Source organism: Ctenopharyngodon idella, chromosome 16 (assembly GCF_019924925.1).
Source record: "Ctenopharyngodon idella isolate HZGC_01 chromosome 16, HZGC01, whole genome shotgun sequence".
Taxonomy (NCBI): domain Eukaryota; kingdom Metazoa; phylum Chordata; class Actinopteri; order Cypriniformes; family Xenocyprididae; genus Ctenopharyngodon; species Ctenopharyngodon idella.
In genome coordinates this window covers 8,884,608-8,904,587 of record NC_067235.1, presented here as the reverse complement: position 1 = coordinate 8,904,587, position 19,980 = coordinate 8,884,608, and the positions used below count along the sequence as shown (strand labels likewise).

The following is a 19,980-nucleotide window of genomic DNA, read 5'->3' as shown; positions in this document are numbered from 1 at the left end:
TTTTAGCATCTGTGTGTGCATCACTTCCTCTCCTGGGCAGCCCACTGGCTTCATCTGCCTTCATTTCAAAACGCAACTTTGAGATAAACACATCCACAACATCTTCCACTAAAACATCTGTTCCTCATTGTAAAAACAATGTACTCTAAACTCCTTCAAGAGATGGAGAGCGAGAGATGTAAACTGAAGTAATCTTCTTCCAATTATAAAAGATGACAAAGCAGCAGTGTCTATTCATGGACCATAATGCTTTCCTGCATTTACATTCAATCACAAAATAACACTGACTGACAATAACACTGAAGTGAACAGCAAATGAAGAGATTTAAACCTTATATGTCCAATTTTTGGACAAAAGGACAGTTGCATTCTTTGAAGTACCTAGGAATACCATGTTAATACGATGATATTAGCATGTCATGTCATAATCAGTCAGTACCATGGTATTACCATCTGATGTGGTGCTGCCACAGTACATTTTTTGGATTATTACATGAATGACACCCAATATCTAAGTTCACTGCTTCCCTTAGTCTTAAAATTCTTTTCCTGTTTGAATCAACCCTGGATCTGCAGTGACCACATTACAGCAATAGCATGGAGGATGATCAGATAATGTTTGCTCATCAGGGCTTCATGATATTATATAATGCAAGGCTTTCTACTTCACAAGCCATAATGGCTATGCTCAACAACACGGGCTATCGTATACAAGCTTGCAATTCAGATTAAATAAATTGGACTCTGGGCACTGTGCCTGATCTGCTCCAGGATGCTTGGGTATTCTTCGTTTTCACGAGACGTCACACACTTATAGGAATACCCACCTGGAGGGCAAAACAAGGCTTTTCTTTGCTGCCTTCCAGTTATTCCTACCAGTTGTGTACAACCCCAAATCAGAAAAAGTTGGGACAGTATGGAAAACACAAATAAAAAAAAGAAAGTAGTGATTTCTAAATTTGCCTTGTATTTCATTGCAGACAATACAACAGCACATTATTTAATGTGTTCCTCATGATTTTTATTGTTTGTTTTTTTTCCGAAAAAAAACAAAATTCCTGTTTTGGTTCTTGCAACACATTTCAAAAAAAGTTGGAACAGTAAAGCATTTACCACTTTGTAATGTTGCCATTCCTTTTCACAACACTTAAAAGACGTTTAGGGACACCAAGTGATGAAGTGTTTCAGGTGTAATTTTGTCCCATTCTTGCTGCAAACAAGTCTTAAGGTGGGCAACAGTACGGGGTCTTCGTTGTCGCATTTTGCGCTTCAAAATGCGCCACACATTCTCTATTGGAGACAGGTCGGGACTGCAGGCAGGCCAGTCAAGTACCTGTATCCTCTTCCTCCGCAGCCAGGACTTTGTAATGTGTGCAGAATGTGGTTTTGCATTATCTTGTTGAAATATGCATGGACGTCCCTGGAAAAGATGTCTTCTTGAAGGCAGCATATTGTGCTCCAAAATCTCTATGTACTTTTCAGCATTAATGGTGCCATCACAGAAGTGCAAGTTACCTTTGCCAAGGGCATTGACACAACCCCATACCATGACAGACCCTGGCTTTTGGACTTGTTGCTGGTAACAGTCTGGATGATCCTTTTCTTCTTTGGTCCGGAGCACACGGCGTCCATTTCTCCCCAAAAATACCTGAAATACTGATTCATCTGACCACAGTACACGTTTCCACTGTGTGATGGTCCATCCCAGATGCCTCCGAGCCCAGAGAAGTCGACGGCGCTTCTGGACACTGTTAACATAGGGCTTCCTTTTGGCACAGTACAGTTTTAACTGGCATTTGTGGATGTAACTACGTATTGTAATAGTACCTCAATGATAAGTGTGTCAATCCCTGAAAAGTACTGAATTTTGCTCTTTCGTGTCTTTTTGCACTTGAACGGTCAAAAACCGTCTGCTTTGGCGAGCAAAGTACAGTTGGGTGAACATAAACAGTTTGGGCAATATCGGATGTACCTATATCAGTGTATAGGATCTGTGTATTGTTAGAGAAATGCTTAATGCATTACAATTTAACTAAATTAGATTTTAGTCGACTAAAACTACTGTAGATTTAGTCGACTAAAACTAGACTAAAACTAAAACAATTTCCGATGACTAAATAGACTAAAACTAAATGGCATTTTAGTCAAAAGACTATGACTAAAACTAAATCAAAATTTGCTGTTAAAATTAACACTGATTTGTGTAGAAAAAAAAATATCCATATTTAACAAGTTATGGAGTAAAATATCTAGCTTCCGCCAGACCGCCTTCCGTATTCAACTTAGGAAGAAAGTGCAACGCCTCTTGCAGTTCAAAAAGCTTACGCTACGTCCTACACCTTCCCTATTTAACTTACGGAAAAAGCTTAACTGACACGATGCCAGTTCCGTTTTTTAACGCATCGCTACGCTTCATAAGGACTTTATTAACCCCCCAGAGCCGTGTGGAGTATGTTTATGATGGATGGATGTGGATGGAAGCACTTTCTTCAGTTCATACTCATTGGTATCGTTCACTGCCATTATAAAGCTCGGATGCGTAAGGATATGTATTAATATATCTTCGATTGTGTTCATCAGAAGGAAGAAAGTCAAATACACCTAGAATGGCTTGTGGGTGAGTAAAGCTTGGTGTAATTTTCATTTGAAAGTGGACTAATCCTTTAATGTACTATTTATTGCCTCAGAATGTTGTTTTAGAATATTACGAGTTGTGGAGGAATTCTGTTGAGGTAAAGAAAGTCTTTTCTCGGAACAAACATAAAACAAGCACAACGAAACTATATAAAGGCTATTCACAAGAGCGCATTTAAACTAAAGGATTTATACTTTCATTAATTTGATACGCTACGCCACATAGGAAGAACAGTTACTGACCTGATACATACTAATATACACATAGCTGAAGCAGATTCATATAGTCTTGGTCTGGTGCGAGGTTTACGTAAGGTTACGTGAAAATAAGCAGGGCAGTCTGAAATCTGCCCCAATAGACCTTATTCAGAGCAGTGCCATGATAGGTATAAAAGCGAGGCTGTGAGGGATAGACTTACAGTGTTTTCAATGGCACCCACTGTAAAAAGCTGTATAAAGCTCCGAGATCACTTAGAATTTTCCACAGCTCATGTTGTCTGGAGTTTTTTGTCTACTGAAACTTCTTGGAAAGATATTTTTGCAGTGTTACGTCATGTAGAACCATTTAACCCAACCCAATCAGTTCAACCCACTGAAGTGATGTATGTCTATCCCTCACAGCCTTGCTTTCATTCCCATTAAAAATAAAAGATGATGCTGCTGTGAATAAGGTCTACGGCTCTAAATTAGAGCGTGCTGCAGTTCCATTTTTCACCACAGATTTAAATTGGAAAACTGTGGGGCGCTGTAGAGCTGGGCAGGGCTTAGTATCATGATACATGCCTGCCACTTGACGATTTAAATTAATCTAGAAAACCCAAAGAATATTTGTTGCAGAATGCTGAACACATTTACAATTTGAACTGGCAGATGAGGGAAGTGTTTTGAAAACAATATTTTTTTGCAATTCCACTTGGTGACACTAGTGGCACAGAAATTACACACTTTGGCATTAAATTATCTTATGCACTCTCTGAGTGGATTTATAGTGGAGTGATTACTTTAGACAAGCAGCTATGATCCATAACATTAACACTATCCACAAACCAACATAAAGTGACCATGAGAGGGGAAAATTTGATCTCATTTTTCATATCGTGATAGTCAAATGTGTAATTGTCTCAAATAGCATGTTTCTCTCCAATGTAATTATGTTTTATAGTTGATCAAAGTGAGGCAATGTTAGGAAATATCCCAAACCACAATCCTCCCTTCACTTTTAGCTAACCTCTAATTACACATACAAAGACGTAAGTTGAGAATGATTTTAGAAATGACAGATCTCTTCAAGTAAAACATTGCCAGCACAGGAAATGAGCAATTTCATTAGTCTGCATTTGGCAAAGTGGCACAATTATTGAGAAAACTATAGCTTTCATATGGCAATCATTTTATCTGAAGTCAAAAAGTCACTTCAGTATCGGAGGTAGCGAAATAATATCTTAATGTTTGGCATCCATTAGCTTAATAATATCCTTTCCTTTATAGAACGAGGCCACAGCGGCTATTCACACCTCATTTGAATCTTTAATTTAAAAAACAGGGTGTTGAGTGATTACAAATTTGGAAAGATGGTGCAACAACCCCCTGAGATGTTTCGCATAAAAGGCACAGTGCCACCACAACAGAGAATCGAGGGTTCAGAAGTCACAATTTCTCGCTCTATATTGCAACAGACTTCAAAGGAGGTTTGGGTGTGCCAATTATGAGACACAACAGCAAAGGGTTGAAAAGAGTAACTCAGCTCAGACGGAAACATTTTCTATGGAAGTGGTCTGCTGCTGGTAGACTCTGAGGGAGGGCTCAGGTTTTGTGTGATCCAGTCTTCAGCTGTTCTGCCACATTGTGAAGTGGGTTGAATATGTCATGACAACCTCAATCATCCCACAAGTGTGTGAATAGAGCTGTATCTTCAAGTCAGAAGATACGGATGTAACATGGTTTATAATCTAACGCAACACTTGCTATTTGCAATGTGTCAAGTTACATAGTACACATTGTACATAGGTACAGTTGCCCTTAATAGGGTATGAATTAGTACATTCATCTGTAGATCATATTGGCTTCTAAATGTCATACATTGTTAGCAATACAGATGGATAAAACTGTTTATTAGTGATGCACTGAAATACATTTTTGGTAACATTTTAGTTTGGTGACCAATTTTCACTATTAACTAGTTGCTTATTAGCTTGCATTTTGTCTGTTTATTAGTACTTATAAAGCACATATTAATGCCTCATTCTCAACAGGTTCTCCAACCAATACACCCATATAGGTTGGTTGTCACTTCCCTGAAATACGACCCATAGGAGCGTTTACTAAAGTTGTGCCCCTATCAACAACAGAACACTTTCATTTTAATGCATTGTACCCTTTAATCTGCATCATATTTTGGGTTTCGTGTAGCTCAATTGGTGGAGCATTGCAATATACAACAATATGCAATCAATGAGATTGTGGGTTCAATCCCAGGGAACGCATGTGCTCATAAAGTGTATATGCACTATAAATCACTAAGGGTAGGTTTAGGGGTGGGGTAGGTGTAGTCGTAAAAAAAAAAAAAAAGAGTTTTGCTAAATGGAAATGGGACAAATGGTGGGTAAGGGAGCGCCAAAGTCACGTGATTTCAGCAGTTTAGCCGTTTGATAGGAGATCCGAGTCACTGATTTGATTCGTAAAGCTGTGAATGCAGGCCTCACTGAGCCATCAGACTTAATCAAAAATATCTTAATTTGTGTTCCAAAGATGAATGAAGGCCTTACGGGTGTAGAACGACATGAGGGTGAGTAATAAATTACATTATTTTCATTAACCCTTTAACCACTACAACAACTACCTTGCTGTTAATAGGCAGTAAATTAGGAGTTTGTTGAGGCAAAATTTGTAGTTAATAGTGAATATTTGTTCCTCAAACTAAAGTGTGACCAAATTTTTTATTGAAACACCGAAACAAAATTTTGCTAATGTGATATTAGCTACATATTTCAGTAAGTTGTACTGTTTCTTTCAACATTCCTTCTGATGTTCATTCATGTTTATTTTGTACCATAGCTAGTCGTAAAGAGAAAGAGATTATCAATGAACCGTCACAGTTTCACATTTTCTAAGACTCTAGTAGTTAACTGGAAAAAAAGAAAACTGACCATAGAAAAAGAGGTGAATGAATGTTGAGGATGCAAAACCTTAAAACTTATAAGAAACAAACAAGTTTAAAAAACATGACTAATGGGAACAAATTGTAATAAGTCACATAGTTACTGTATATAGTAATAATACAGTTATTACTGATTTATTACTGATAATATAATTATAGCCTACAGAGTTTAATCATCTGGATTAGGGTCTTCAAAGGTTGTCAAGCCCAACACAATGTCATGTTTTGGCAAATTGGTGGTTGATTTGTATGAATTTGTACAATGTTATTTGTACACTGAAAACAACCCGAGTTGGGTTAAAAACAACCCAAGTTGGGTTGAAAATGGACAAACCCAGCAGTTGGGTTAAATATTTGCCCAACTTGTTGGACAGTTTTATTTAACACAACTATTGTTTAAAAATTACTATAGCTGGCTTAGAATGAACCCAAAATAGGTTGGAAATTAAAAATCAGACACATAATTACTAGAAGCAACAATAATAATCAAAAGGTAAACATTTATTAATAAGCAATTTAATAAATGTTTAATGTTTAAATGTTAAACATTTAACCCAACTGCTGGGTTAAAACAACCCATTCGCTGGATTAAAACAACCCAATCACTAGGTTTGTCCATTTTCAACCCAACTTGGGTTGTTTTTAACCCAGTGTACATTTTCATACAAATGCTTATGCCTTATTGGTGGTTGTGTTTAGGGGTGGGGTTAATGGTGGACCTTTATGCCTACTTTTTTGTAAGGATCAAACATTTTCATACAATTCCTATCATACAAATTCACACCTCGCCACCTCATAAAATAGTTACATTATCCCGTGAGATCATGTTGTCAGGCTTCAGTTCTTGGTGGAAATATATGGAGCAGGGACCCCCTTTTACATAATCTATAAAATTGAATGTCCCAATTAATGTTGCAAAGAGTTTGGTGCCATATTAATGTGTCAGCATATTTTGTCATTGCAAAGCCACTAAAATAATTATTATTGATGTACAGAGTCATATATATTATTTTTGAATTTTATACTCGCATTGGATTGCACTTATTCAGTTTATATCTTATCCCCTGCAACAGGGTAAGCCAATCCTCCAATATTCTGAAACACATCTGCCACACACTCCACTCAGGGATGCCTCTCCTTGAGTGAGCCTGAACAGACCACCATCACTATTCCGTGCTGGTTCTAGCAAACACTGAGCCATTTTCTTTGCACAGCATCAAAAGGTAGTTCAGAATGCAGGCCAAAGTTGGTGTGCAAGATCTGCTACAGTCCTTAAAACCGAACAAAAGCTCTTTAGGTGGGCGTCTTGCCCCAGAGAGACTGCATTCAATGCTCAGTGACTAAGTAGGGCACTGATGAGACATCCAATGTTCTGGAAACACAAAATGTGTTTAACGCAAAGACTGCCAGAGAGAAAGCTTGTTGTGCCAAAACTTGAGTGTTGAGCAGGCGTGGGGCAATTAACAGACCGACTGGAGGAGTCAGAGAGAGAGGCCTTCGTTCTGAAACATTGCTCTAGGATGCTGCAGTGCTATAAAATAGACACCCGGATACAAAGACTTTGCTCTGCTTTATGGGAAGTGTGAATCTTACACTTGGTTCTTGACATTCAGATCATAATACAACATGAACAAACCAGCAATTTACATACTGTTTAAGCGCAAATAAGCAGTTTTCATTAATTACATGAACCATGAAGTGATATAACCAAACACAGTATTGTAAGCAAGTAAATCAACTTATTAACGGTCAATGTTGTGTTAATCACAACAAACTGCCACAAAAAAGACAACCACCCACAAATGATTGCTATACAGTCTGTTTAGAAGCAAATTCATTTATTAATCAACATAGATTCTGAAAGTATTCTATATTGGTAAAAAACGAACACCCAGCCTTCACTGACTCCTCATGAGGGTCTGTTGTAACATGTGACTTAAACTCAGCACAGAGACTGACATTTCAGAATAGGGCTGGACGATTAATCGAAAAGTAATCGAAACCGAAATTCAGAACCTCTAACCAACGTAATTTTCCCATGTCGGTTATTTCGTTTTTTATGCTATGTTCACACCACCTCGTATTCGCACCACTATCAATGCCTAAATGAATCTACAGCGGTCAGGTGGTATAGCAGCCACATGGTACACCTGGGAGCTTACAAGCTGTAATTACGAACTCTACGAGGACGTGAACGCTTTTTACAAGCTAGAATCTCGTAATTACAGGAAATACGAGGTGGCATGAATGCACCTGAACAATCGAGTCCAATCTCTCATTTGTGAAGTATTCATTCAAATGAATAGGCATCACTACATGGTTATGTAATACTTAAATCATGAAATTGCAAACAAAAAAAACTACTTTGTGTATTTGTATAACTTATCCATATTTTGGCCATACCATCCATTCCTTAAAGAGGTTAGTTCACCCAAAAATGACAATTCTGTCATTAATTACTCACCCATATCTTTTGTTTCAAATCAGTGGTTCGAAGCGTGTATCAAACTGCCAAAGTCACGTGATTTCAGTAAACGAGGCTTTGTCACATCATACGAAATTTCAATGGTTCACCACTGGGGGGCGTGACTTTGGCATTTTGATACACGCTCCGAACCACTGATTCGAAACAAAAGATTCGTAAAGCTTTGAAGCTTCATGAAGCAGTGTTATTTTGTTTTTTTTAGCGCACAAAAAGTATTCTCGTCGCTTCATAACATTAAGGTTGAACCACTGTAGTCACATGAACTGTTTTAAATATGTCTTTAGTAGCTTTTAGGGCATCTGAAAGTGTTAATTATCTTGCTGGCAATGGAGGCCTCACTGAGCCATCGGATTTCATCAAAAATATCTTAATTTGTGTTCTAAAGATGAACGAAGGTCTTACGGGTGTGGAACGACATGAGGGTGAGTAATTAATGACATTTTTGGGTGAACTAACCATTTAATTCAACAGGTAAATTTTAAAAATTGTCAGCCATTTTATCAGACATAAGTTACTCTTCTCACCTTAGCTATCGGTAACAATAAAACCTATTATCAGTCAAACCTCTATAGAACAACCAAGAAGATATGTGACCCTGGACCACAAAACCAGTCATAAGTCGCACGGGTATATTTGTAGCAATAGCCAACAATACATTGCTTTTATGCCAAAAATCATTAGGATATTGAGTAAAGATCATGTTCCATGACGATATTTTGTAAATTTCCTACCTTAAATATATCAAAAATTTATATTTGTGAGTGGATATGCATTTCTAAGAACTTCATTTGGACAACTTTAAAAGCAATTTTCTCAATATTTTGATTTTTTTGCACCCTCAGATTCCAGATTTCCAAATAGTTGTATCTCGGACAAATATTGTCCTATCCTAACAAACCTATACCTCAATGGAAAGCTTATTTATTCAGCTCAATTTAAAAAAAAAAAAAAAAAAAAGAAAAACCCTTTATGACTGATTTTGTGGTCCAGGCCAGGGTCACATATAGTTGTGTTATTTAGGCACTCTATAATGGAATTTAATGTCATGCTAAATTTTGACTTCATTGTTATACACTTGTTATCAAATCATGTTTGCTTCAGTCTACTGTACTCTGACTAAATTTCAGTGAGACCCAAATAATATTATTTAAACTCATTGTCTGATGTAATGTGACTTGACTATTTTCTATGTTTTTGAGGGCCCCAGGGCGTTCATACTTAAATTAATTTCCTCTACCTTCAATGACCACTGGGAATATACATTATTCCCTATACATTATTCCTTTTTAGCACCTGCACTGAAATATCATGCTTCATACTGCTCACAATTAAGTTGGATAACAGGCTGAAACAGAGAGAAAAGAGAGATTGTGATATTGTAAGACTCCTGCTGTCACTTAGGGTGTCCATGGCCCATTACAGAGTCCCTCCTTGGATGCACCTGGTACTGCAGAGACAGCTGACACAAATCACAGCAACAGCTGACTGCAACAACCCAACCAAAGTGGTGCATAAATGAGCTCAAAATTCACACCATCATGGTGAAATGAGCACTTAGTGAAATGTAGGGTAATAGTGTATTAACGTGATGTTGAATGCAGTGCCCTGGTGATGCATGACATCACTGAGATGCATGACAGCACTGACATGGCAGCACCGTTACAAACACATAGCTGCTTCAGCCAAGCTTTATGACGTCACCACACTCTGAACTCAAACATCACGCTTATAAACAGTGACGCATGACAACAGTTTTTAAGAAACAAATCTGTTAACTGACTTGTTTTATGAATAGGCTCGCGCATACTGAAATGTAACGTCATATACCAAATAAATGTGATATAAAAGCACTCATATATCCTAACCTGCCATCTCAATCTGGCAATAAAATCACGTCTGCGGATTCACAGTAACCATCATCAACATCTCAAAAAAAAAAAACGAAAAAAAAAAAGGTTCTGATCTATGGTACTACGATCTGTTCGGTCACGCATCGTTGGCGTGAACCGGGATCCGGATCAGCGGGTCATCATCACGAAAACACCGAGGCGCGCGCCCCTCTCTTCTCCACTTACCGGATTTAAAAAACGCCGCTATGTCGGCCGCCTCCTTAGATGTGTCCTCTCCCTCCCCTGAACTCATCCTTGGATCAGTGATTCTCCCTCAACAAAACTCCGCAAAACAAACTGATCAGCGTCGGTTTTCCGAGATAAAGTGACTGATCGGGAATAAATCCTCTTCATTGAAAAGCAAAGAGTAGCATGCGGGGATTCGTTCCTGTACTCGCTGAGCACGGACCCTCCATCTTGGCTTTAGCTCGCTGGAGAGGTGTCGGTACCGATCGGCGGCGCTCCTGAGTTTCAGCTGGGAGAGAGGAGGAGGAGGAGGAGGAGGATGAAGGGAGGGAGAGGGGAGGTCTTCTTCAGGAAGGGGGTCTCCTGGAATCCCCTACTTCCCCACACACCCCCCACAGGTCACCTCAGCTATATCAGCCTAAAATGCCGTTTTTAGGATGCTGGTTCCATACGTTTTATACAAAAACATTATATCCTACCTCTCTTTTATTTACAAAAACGTTTAATTGAATAAAAATATCAAGTAAAAATAATAAAATGCTTTTCTTGGAACTTGAATAGGCTATATGCCATTGAACTTTTATCTTCAAAAATAAAAGTTTTCAAATGTAATATAGGCTACATTTTTACAGATATGATTTTTTGAGTCATTCATAGGCCTATCAGTGCCTTTTGCTAAGTAATTTTCATAAAAATGTCAACATATAGTTTTAAACTTGTGCTTGACACAGTTGTGAGATTCCCATTTGGAACTCTCTGTATATTTTCTTGTCATATAACAAAATGTTTGTATGCTGATTACACCACACTGATCTAGTAAATATTAATACAATTTTAAAACAAATTTGCTTCACTGCAATTTACTGAATTGCAATTAAATCAAACTCAACAGTCACAACAGAGAAATGTCATTATCTCAACACAAGTTTTGAGACAAAACATAAACACAAATTATGCCTATATATTCACTGGTATGTTTTTTCTAAACTAAGTTCAATAGTGTCAAAAAATAACATATTTTAATTCTGCCGTACACACAGGCTTCTGTACCATTTTAAGCATTGATTATTAACATCATCTGCTTCTGAAACCCACAAGTTGTATGTAGCATATAATTGATGTGTAGCCTAATTCACACGGAATAAATCTAATTTATTATTAAAAACCTGTATATTCATCCACCTGCTCAAAGATATTGTTATATATTAAACAGCACTGCAACACTGTTTCAACATTCACCCATCTGTTCACTTACCCAATGTTACGTTGTAACATGCATGAAATGGTGTGAGAACTGAAACAATTGGGCCCTCTAGTGAAAGTGCTAAGGAATTACAGTGGTACAATAGCGCCCTCTTGTTTAATGAAAAACTGCAGTAAGACACGAACTCGAGACGATTCACAATCACGGCAACCGCACAACTTTCAGTCGTTGATGGCACATTTCTAAAATCGGATTTATTTAAAACTTTAAATCTGATGACTTACGTTTGAGTTATAGAAATATGCTGCATTTCGATGATTCGCCCCCCACATTCCTGAACATAACATTGTTAACATTGCGAAAATACTTACTAAATATATTTATTAAATAATTACTAATAAAGTTTAAAGTCGTATAAATAATAGAGAAGAAAAGGCGTATGGGTTCGATTTACGGGATCAAAGCAATGGAAGTGAGACCTTTGTTCTCTGGACTCACTGGGCCGGGGCACTTTCATTTTACCCCTAAAAACCTTACCCCTGACGTCGCATCTCTATGGCAACTGCCAACAACAATTTATAGCTTGGTCACAGCATAGTAAACACTAAAATCCTTCTGAACACCGATACTACAGCGTGGAAAAAACATAGTTCAGCTTTAGGATGAGATTTACAAACCTATAAAATCCTTAAAAGGTCAGTAGAAAGATCATGGCTTTGAGTTACCGGACAGTGAAGTCGAACGTCAGATCCAGAGGAACTCATCAGCCCTCTGCTCCAGTGGACAACATTAAGGAGATGCAGGTCTGCTTGATTTTAGTTAACTCTTATCACCTCACACATACACATAGGTTATTATTGTGTGTGTGTGTGTGTGTGTGTGTGTGTGTGTAATGATCTAAATAATAAAAAAAAAAACATGCCCAGGAAGAATTGTGTTTTCTTTCTTTCTTTCTTTCTTTCTTTCTTTCTTTCTTTCTTTCTTTCTTTTCTTTAAGCTCTGAGCATGCCAGACTATCTTTTTACTGACATTTCAGGCTCTAAATAAATTAACTACATTTTTATTGCAATGTTTTACAAATCACTAGATGGCAGCAAAACTCCGTGGCAAAATTTGGAATTGAACATAATAGAATCTTTATTGCTATTTTTGGTTTGGTGGAAAATATAGGTACAGTTTCAGACAGTGACAGACATAATTATGTATGAATGTGCAAACGTGCAAGAACTGTGTGTAATGTAGGCCTATATGCAATATGATATTCACTCAATAATAGGCTATATTGTACAATATAGTTACCTTTCACATTGTCATTCAGCAAAATTTAACCTGTACACCATAATGGTGTACATTTTGGTGGACAGAGAAAAAAACACCAGCAAATTGAACAACACATGTTCTGCAAATACTCACAATTCAATCAATTACAGACATGCGCTGCAAATAGCCTACTCACACTTAACACACATACGATCAGGATGTTAAAATAAATAAACCACAACAACAACAAAACCCTCACCTTTCAGGTCATCGACAACACCACTGACAAGTAGACACTGAACAATAAGCATGTCCTAGCTAGGTTCGTCACTTGTTGGAGTCCCCATGAAACATTTCCGTTGTGGTCAGGCGTTTCTGTACTGTGTTGTGAGTATTTGCAGCGCGTTTCTGTATTGCGTTGTGAGTTTTTTGCAGCGCATTTATGTATTGTGTTGTGAGTATTTGCAGCGCGTTTCTGTATTTGTTTGTATTTGCAGCGCGTTTCTGTATTTGTTTGTATTTGCAGCGCGTTTCTGTATTGCGTTGTGAGTATTTGCAGCGCATTTCTGTATTTGGTTGCATTGTATTTGCAGTGCGTTTCTGTATTGCAGTGAGTATTTAAAGCGCTTGTGTGTATTGCTTTGTATTTGCAACGCGTTTCTGTATTGTGTTGTGAGTATTTGCAGCTTGTTTCTGTATTGCGTTGTGAGTATTTGCAGCGCGTTTCTGTATTTGGTTGAGTTGTGAGTATTTGCAGCCCATTTCTGTATTTGGTTGCATTTCATTTGCAGCACATGTGTTGTCAAACTGATGAAGATTTTTTTTTTGTATTAATTTTCTGGTGTGTTTTTTTTTTTTTTCTATTGTGTTTTCTTGCGCAGAGCTCTCTCAGCCACCAAAGGAAAAAAAATAAAAAAAATGACAAACGAGAAAATTGACAATACAGAGCTGTAAAATCAACGTGGACAGTATATAGCTAAGATAATCTGGTTTTAGAAGAATGAATTGGTGGTGAATTCAAATTTCAAATTTTTTTTTTGACAAATTGTAGAAATTCATATAAAATTAAAATAAAATAAAATAGTTATGTTTTTGGTGAGTTATTATTAAAATATTAATTAAAGCTACAATATGTAAGATTTCTGCAGTAAAATATCCAAAAACCAGTAGGCCAGTGTTATATATTTTGTTCAGTTGAGTACTTACAATATCCCAAATGTTTCCAAGTATTTGTAAATCGTGAGAAAATTGTGATTTTAACCAAGGATACGGGATGTGTACGGGAGTCGCCTGTCAATGGCGTCATATCCGCCTTACCCTCGATTTCCGGTTTTATTTTGTAGAAACCATGAAAACACTAAAGACGCTTATATTACATGTTTTATAAGACAAGGGAACAACTGTTTGGTTACATTTATAGACAGAAAACGAATTATTGTTATATAGCTCAACACTTTTAGTCTTATTGTTTAAATCTAGTTTTCTTAATTTTCAGAGCATATCATGCTTTTACCATGCCTCAGAGAAAAACACTATTTTGTCAAGTAGCTAACATAGCATAATCAGATGCAGCTTTATTTTTAGTAACAGTAATACAGCATTTTCTCCATCATACAATACCTTTTAAAATTAATTGCATGCCATTTATCAACACAGGCCACCCAGCATTTATTATTATGATATTCTAAAATCAATCTAGCTTACTGCAGTGTGCAACAAGTGTCTCACAGCAGCCGCCGAGCGAACGCACAGAGTAACGTTATAACATCATTTTCAACACAGTCAAATGTATCTAATATGATAAACAGCACTGCATTACCTCATACGCTTGACCGGAAGAAGCAGCGCCGAAAACTGCAGCGTAATAAAAGTTCCGCTGCTCGCGAGGCGTGTGTCGCGTTCATCTCTTAGCAATCTCTCCACTCTGCTTCATACTACAGTAACGTTAATAATCTCATCCATGAACATGATTTCTGCTCGAGTCCCATCCCGATTCTTTTACACTGGATATGAGGTGAAGACGACATTTCCCAAGATTCCGCGCTCAATCTCGGCGTCATCAAGCTATGCCTTTGTTTTGAATAGGCGACCTCTAGCAGCGAAAAATTTACATATTGTAGCTTTAAAATATTATGTTAATGTAGGCTTAACTCCTCCTCCATGAAACTAGAGTGAAGTGGACCCAGCGTTTACTGTGCGTGTTTATTTAATCTTTAACCCAATGTTTATTACTGTAGCCTGAGTGACAGACAGAATGAGAGCAGACAGTTACTGATCAAAATTACATAGCAAGCTCACTCAATCATCTTTTTATTTTATCTTTTTTTAATGTGATGTTAATTTTAGGAACAACACCAATATGTTGCCCAATACGAATGCCCAAGCATCAGCCCAAATGCATAATGGGATTTCTGGTATAGAAGCTTTGTATTCAGAGAGCGAGTTCTCCTAAATGACAAATCACCTTTGATTTCTTACAGTTGTGCAGTTAGAGGTATCTTAGAAAGATCAATTTTGATGTAAATGTTCTGTACCCATGTTCTTGTTTGTGCTGATGGGAAGCATTATTGGGTTTTGCACTTGCACAAAAGTTTTTTTCTTTAAGAGAAGGTCTAAGAGTGGCCGTTAATGAGACCTAGAGCCTGAGTCAGTACTTGTGGATAATAAGAGGACTGGACTCTCTGCCTGTGTGTGTGAGTAAAAGTGTGTGCGATGGGGTTCATATGTATGTTCTCTACTTGGAGAGCCAGTTTGCAGATCCTCTGCATAATTCAGCAGGAGGCTCTTCTTACACAAGCCCCTAGTAATAGGAAGATCCTGTTAAAAAAAAAAAAATCAGTCATAGCCACTGTGAAATATTGATGAACTAACTGCTTTTAAATGCAAACCTTTGCAATCATTTTCCTGGTATCAAACGCTCAGGCTCCCCATGTGGGCACACAGTGTTCTGTGATCATGAATGGATAGTACCGTATGAGTTTGATGGCTCTCAATTGGTCGTTGTATGTGGAACGGCAGTCACTGGGTTCAGAAAGCAACGAGTAATTACCGACTTAGTGTTCGCAGAAATCTTTTGAACCCTCACTGAAAAAGCTTTAAATTGATGTCTTGTGCTAATGCACATGCAACATATAATCAACCTGTGATGATTGTAAAGAAAAACACAGATCTGAAGCTTGATAGAGTAGTTATGCATCACTATTACTATTGCTTCTACATGTTTGTAGAGATTTGAACAAACTATAAAATATTACATTCAGGCAAATAAGTCACCCCACACCATTTGTGTTATGAATATGATGTATGATGCTTCAGATAATGCGGCTTGTTGAGGAAGATCGGTTTCATTACTTTTCAGTGCGATCAGACTTAAGGGCAAAGAATGTACACTGAAGGAAAGACCTAAGCCAAATCTAGAGACCAGAATTTCATATTGTTAATAAAAAAGGGTGGCTTAAAGGGATTAATTACTCACCCTCATGTTGTTCCAAACCCGTAAGACTTTCCTTCATCTTTGGAATACAAATCAAAGGGTTAGTTCACCCAAAAATGAAAATTCTGTCATTAATTACTCACGCTCATGTCGTTCCACACCCATAAGACCTTCATTTATCTTCGGAATAGCTTTGAAGCTTTACGAATCTTTTGTTTTGAATCAGTGGTTCGGAGCCTGTATCAAACTGCCAAAGTCATGTGATTTCAGTAAACGAGGCTTTGTTACGTCATAAGTGTTTCGAAATTCCAAAGGTTCACAACTGGGGGGTGTGACTTTGGCAGTTTGATACACGCTCCGAACCACTGATTCGAAACAAAAGATTTGTAAAGCTTTGAAGCTTCATGAAGCAGTGTTTTGAAATCGCCCATCACTAGATATTGTTGAATAAAGTCCTTATTTTGTTTGTTGGCGCACAAAAAGTATTCTCGTCGCTTCATAACATTAAGGTTAAACCACTGTAGTCACATGAACTGTTTTAAATATGCTTTTAGTAGCTTTCTGGGCGCTGAAAGTGTTAATTGTCTTGCTGGCAATGCAGGCCTCACTGAGCCATTGGATTTTATGAAAAAATATCTTAATTTGTGTTCCAAACGACATGAGGCTGAGTAATTAATGACAGAGTTTTCATTTTTGGGTGAACTAACCCTTTAAGATATTTTTAATGAAATCTGAGCAATTTTTGCCCCTCCATTCAATTCAGTATGTTCATCATATGAAGCGATCGTGTCTCTTCAGAAAATTTGGACTAAACCACTTGATTTATATGGATTAGTTTTACGATATTTATATGAACTTTTTTAAGCGTCAAAGTGTCAGTTGTGTAGCTGTCAGTGGACGGACAGAAATTGCTCAGATTTCATTCAAAATGTTTTCATTTGTGTTCAAAAGATGAACGAAAGTCTTATACGTTTGGAACGACATAAGGGTAAGTAGCCTAAATGATGACATAATTTTTTATTTTTGGGTGAACTAACCCTTTAAGATATTTTTAATGAAATCTGAGCAATTTTTGCCCCTCCATTCAATTCAGTATGTTCATCATATGAAGCGATCGTGTCTCTTCAGAAAATTTGGACTAAACCACTTGATTTATATGGATTAGTTTTACGATATTTATATGAACTTTTTTAAGCGTCAAAGTGTCAGTTGTGTAGCTGTCAGTGGACGGACAGAAATTGCTCAGATTTCATTCAAAATGTTTTCATTTGTGTTCAAAAGATGAACGAAAGTCTTATACGTTTGGAACGACATAAGGGTAAGTAGCCTAAATGATGACATAATTTTTTATTTTTGGGTGAACTAACCCTTTAATGCTGTCACTTCAGGTACCACTGTCATGCTCTGGACTTTTGACAAGGGCAGTTGACTTGCTAATATAAATTTTTTTGCTAACACTGTGACTACACCGGACGCGACAGTTGTCACGGCGTGCCACAACAGCTTGAGGCTGTCTACACTGGACGCGACAAAGCGAACATTGCAAATCCATCACTGTGTCTGAAATCAAATACTTCCCTACTATATAGTATACGAAAAACAGTACGCCAAAAAAAGTAGCATGTCTGAATACATATAGTTTGTGCGTAAATGTATGTTTTTGACCAAAGTTTCCTCTTTTGTTGTCATTTCTAGTGAGAAATTACTATTGTAGTAATTAAATATTTGCTTAGTTATCACCAAAGCTTGCGCTATTTTGATGTAGATCATTAGATCAACCAGTTTAGTAAGATACCTTTGTGTGCAAACACTGCCTACAAAGTCATTGCCTGATAAGGCAGCGAGGCACCAAGTCAGCTGCCTAAGCTTTCAGACGCAGCCAATGGATAAACTAGTGGATAATCCAAGGCACTCGAATCAAGTAAAAAAATATTTTAAAAAGCCTTTATTTCATCTTGGCTAATTTTAAAAACAGGTGACACGTACAGCCTGCACACCTATGCGTTGCAGCTGGAATTGCCTTCGTCAGGGTGTGCCAATGGATACTTTACTATCCCATGAGCCCACGGGAGTGGATTTATGAATGGAAGTGAAGCGATGCAACTGATGCTGGTAGGACACGTAACAGTAACAACATGATGGATGTTGTATGTCGAATTTCATTCATACTACCTATATTCATACTATATAGAAATAGAATGTATTTTTTAATGGTTGCAAAGTAAATTCAAATAGTACCTACTCAGTACGTGATTTCGCATGGAGCGCATTACAAATGGTGTAAAAAAACATTCAACATGCTCTGTTTTTTATACTTGCCTGTCAATACACACATTTCATGCCTGTTGTTATTAACCTGCCACATGACGAATGATAAAAACACATCAAATCTGACATAAACCGAGCTAAAAAATAAATAAATGAATAAGAAGAAGAATTGAATAGTGTCAATGTTGCAAAGGTAACAAATTATGGAAGTTTTGCATGGACAGTTATTCCCATTTTATAGAAAATGTAATAATGCTTACTTCTTTTTTTTTTTTTCATTGATATGAAGCAATGCTTAGATATCTATGATAGTAACCTGAAGTTAATGTTTTTACAATTGTCGATTATATAAATCGTACTTATTTCCTGTAGCTTTTAAATAATAAAGTCCTAGTTTCTATCTGATTAGAATACAGTTCATTCACATTCATGAGCCTGTGGGTCAGTTCAACAAGCTGTGAATGGTCAAGTGTTACTGGGGCAATCCATAGATGCCCCTTCACAATATGAATGAATAGCTGACTTGTATTGTCATTCTCACTGATGAATAAAGTGTTGTATTGTGTGGAGGTGTAAATATTGCCTCTCATCCTTCCAAGGGCTGAAGTTCTGTCTGTAACTGTAGACTTAACAACAATGGCCTATTTAGCCTCATAGTTGACATCTGAGAAGGTCCAAGACCTCCTCTGTTAACCAAACAGAGGACAGGTGATCACCCAACACCAAAGGACTAGATAAAGAGCCAATGAAGGGTACAACAATATATTAGTTCTTGAACATACCACACAGCTCTCATGCAGCATTAAACTGAAAATTATTTCAGCACTTGGCTGCACTCAGGGTAAAAATGCTGCCTCGTACACCCGACTTGCAAAACAAGGTAAGATGAAACTTTGGCTCTCAGGTTTGCAGTGTCTTTCAAATATCACAACAAAACAACATCATAGTTAAAAGTGGCATGACTTAAAAAAAAAATGTTTAACAATTTTCTCTTTCCAATTTATGAACTTTTTAATTAATGGTAACAAACCAAGCAGAAACAAATTACACTGAAGTCATTAAACTTCTCAAAAGAGCTGAGAATTTCTTATTTGGAAAGGTTGTCATGGTTTTCTTGTCTTTCATAATGGAAAATGAATCTTTATTCATCTGATAGGTTTTAGTTAAATTCTGTGCCAAATTCGTGATGAGATTATTCATTCAGTTGTTTATGTTCTGTCATCACTCAAGTATTGAGTGAAAAAGTTAATTTCATATTTAGTTTTATTTTTTGGCTGTTTAAAAAGCAGCAATAAAATTGAATTGAAAACCAACTGCAAAGCAGTGCATGTAAAGAGGATCCTCTAGTGCATTTAGGGTTCTTTGTTTTTTGTTTTAACTTTTCTTCCATTGTGTCACTTCATGATCACTCAATTCAGAACATTCAGAATTCACAAGATCTCAGAGGACGTTGAATGATTATGT

At 37.2% G+C, this 19,980-nt stretch overlaps 2 protein-coding genes across 6 annotated transcripts in view; one reads left to right on the top strand and one right to left on the bottom strand.

The window, feature by feature from the left end:
* Window positions 1-10,650, bottom strand: part of triob (trio Rho guanine nucleotide exchange factor b) — a 174,738-nt gene extending 164,088 nt beyond the window's left edge. For 3 of the 5 annotated variants that reach the window (XM_051865400.1, XM_051865397.1, XM_051865398.1), the window contains exon 1: window positions 10,352-10,648. Coding sequence is in view for 3 of the 5 variants with exons in the window: in XM_051865397.1 (XP_051721357.1) it covers window positions 10,352-10,418 (67 nt within the window). In the remaining 2 variants the exon portion in view is untranslated. Of the gene's footprint in view, window positions 1-10,351 lie in introns of all 5 variants that reach the window. The other 2 variants (XR_007925466.1, XM_051865402.1) reach the window with 2 other exon arrangements.
* A 1,509-nt stretch (window positions 10,651-12,159) lies between these two features.
* Window positions 12,160-19,980, top strand: part of dnah5 (dynein, axonemal, heavy chain 5) — a 138,132-nt gene continuing 130,311 nt past the window's right edge. The window contains 1 exon segment of the mRNA XM_051865331.1: window positions 12,160-12,358. Coding sequence (XP_051721291.1) covers window positions 12,266-12,358 — 93 coding nt within the window. The 5' untranslated portion in view covers window positions 12,160-12,265.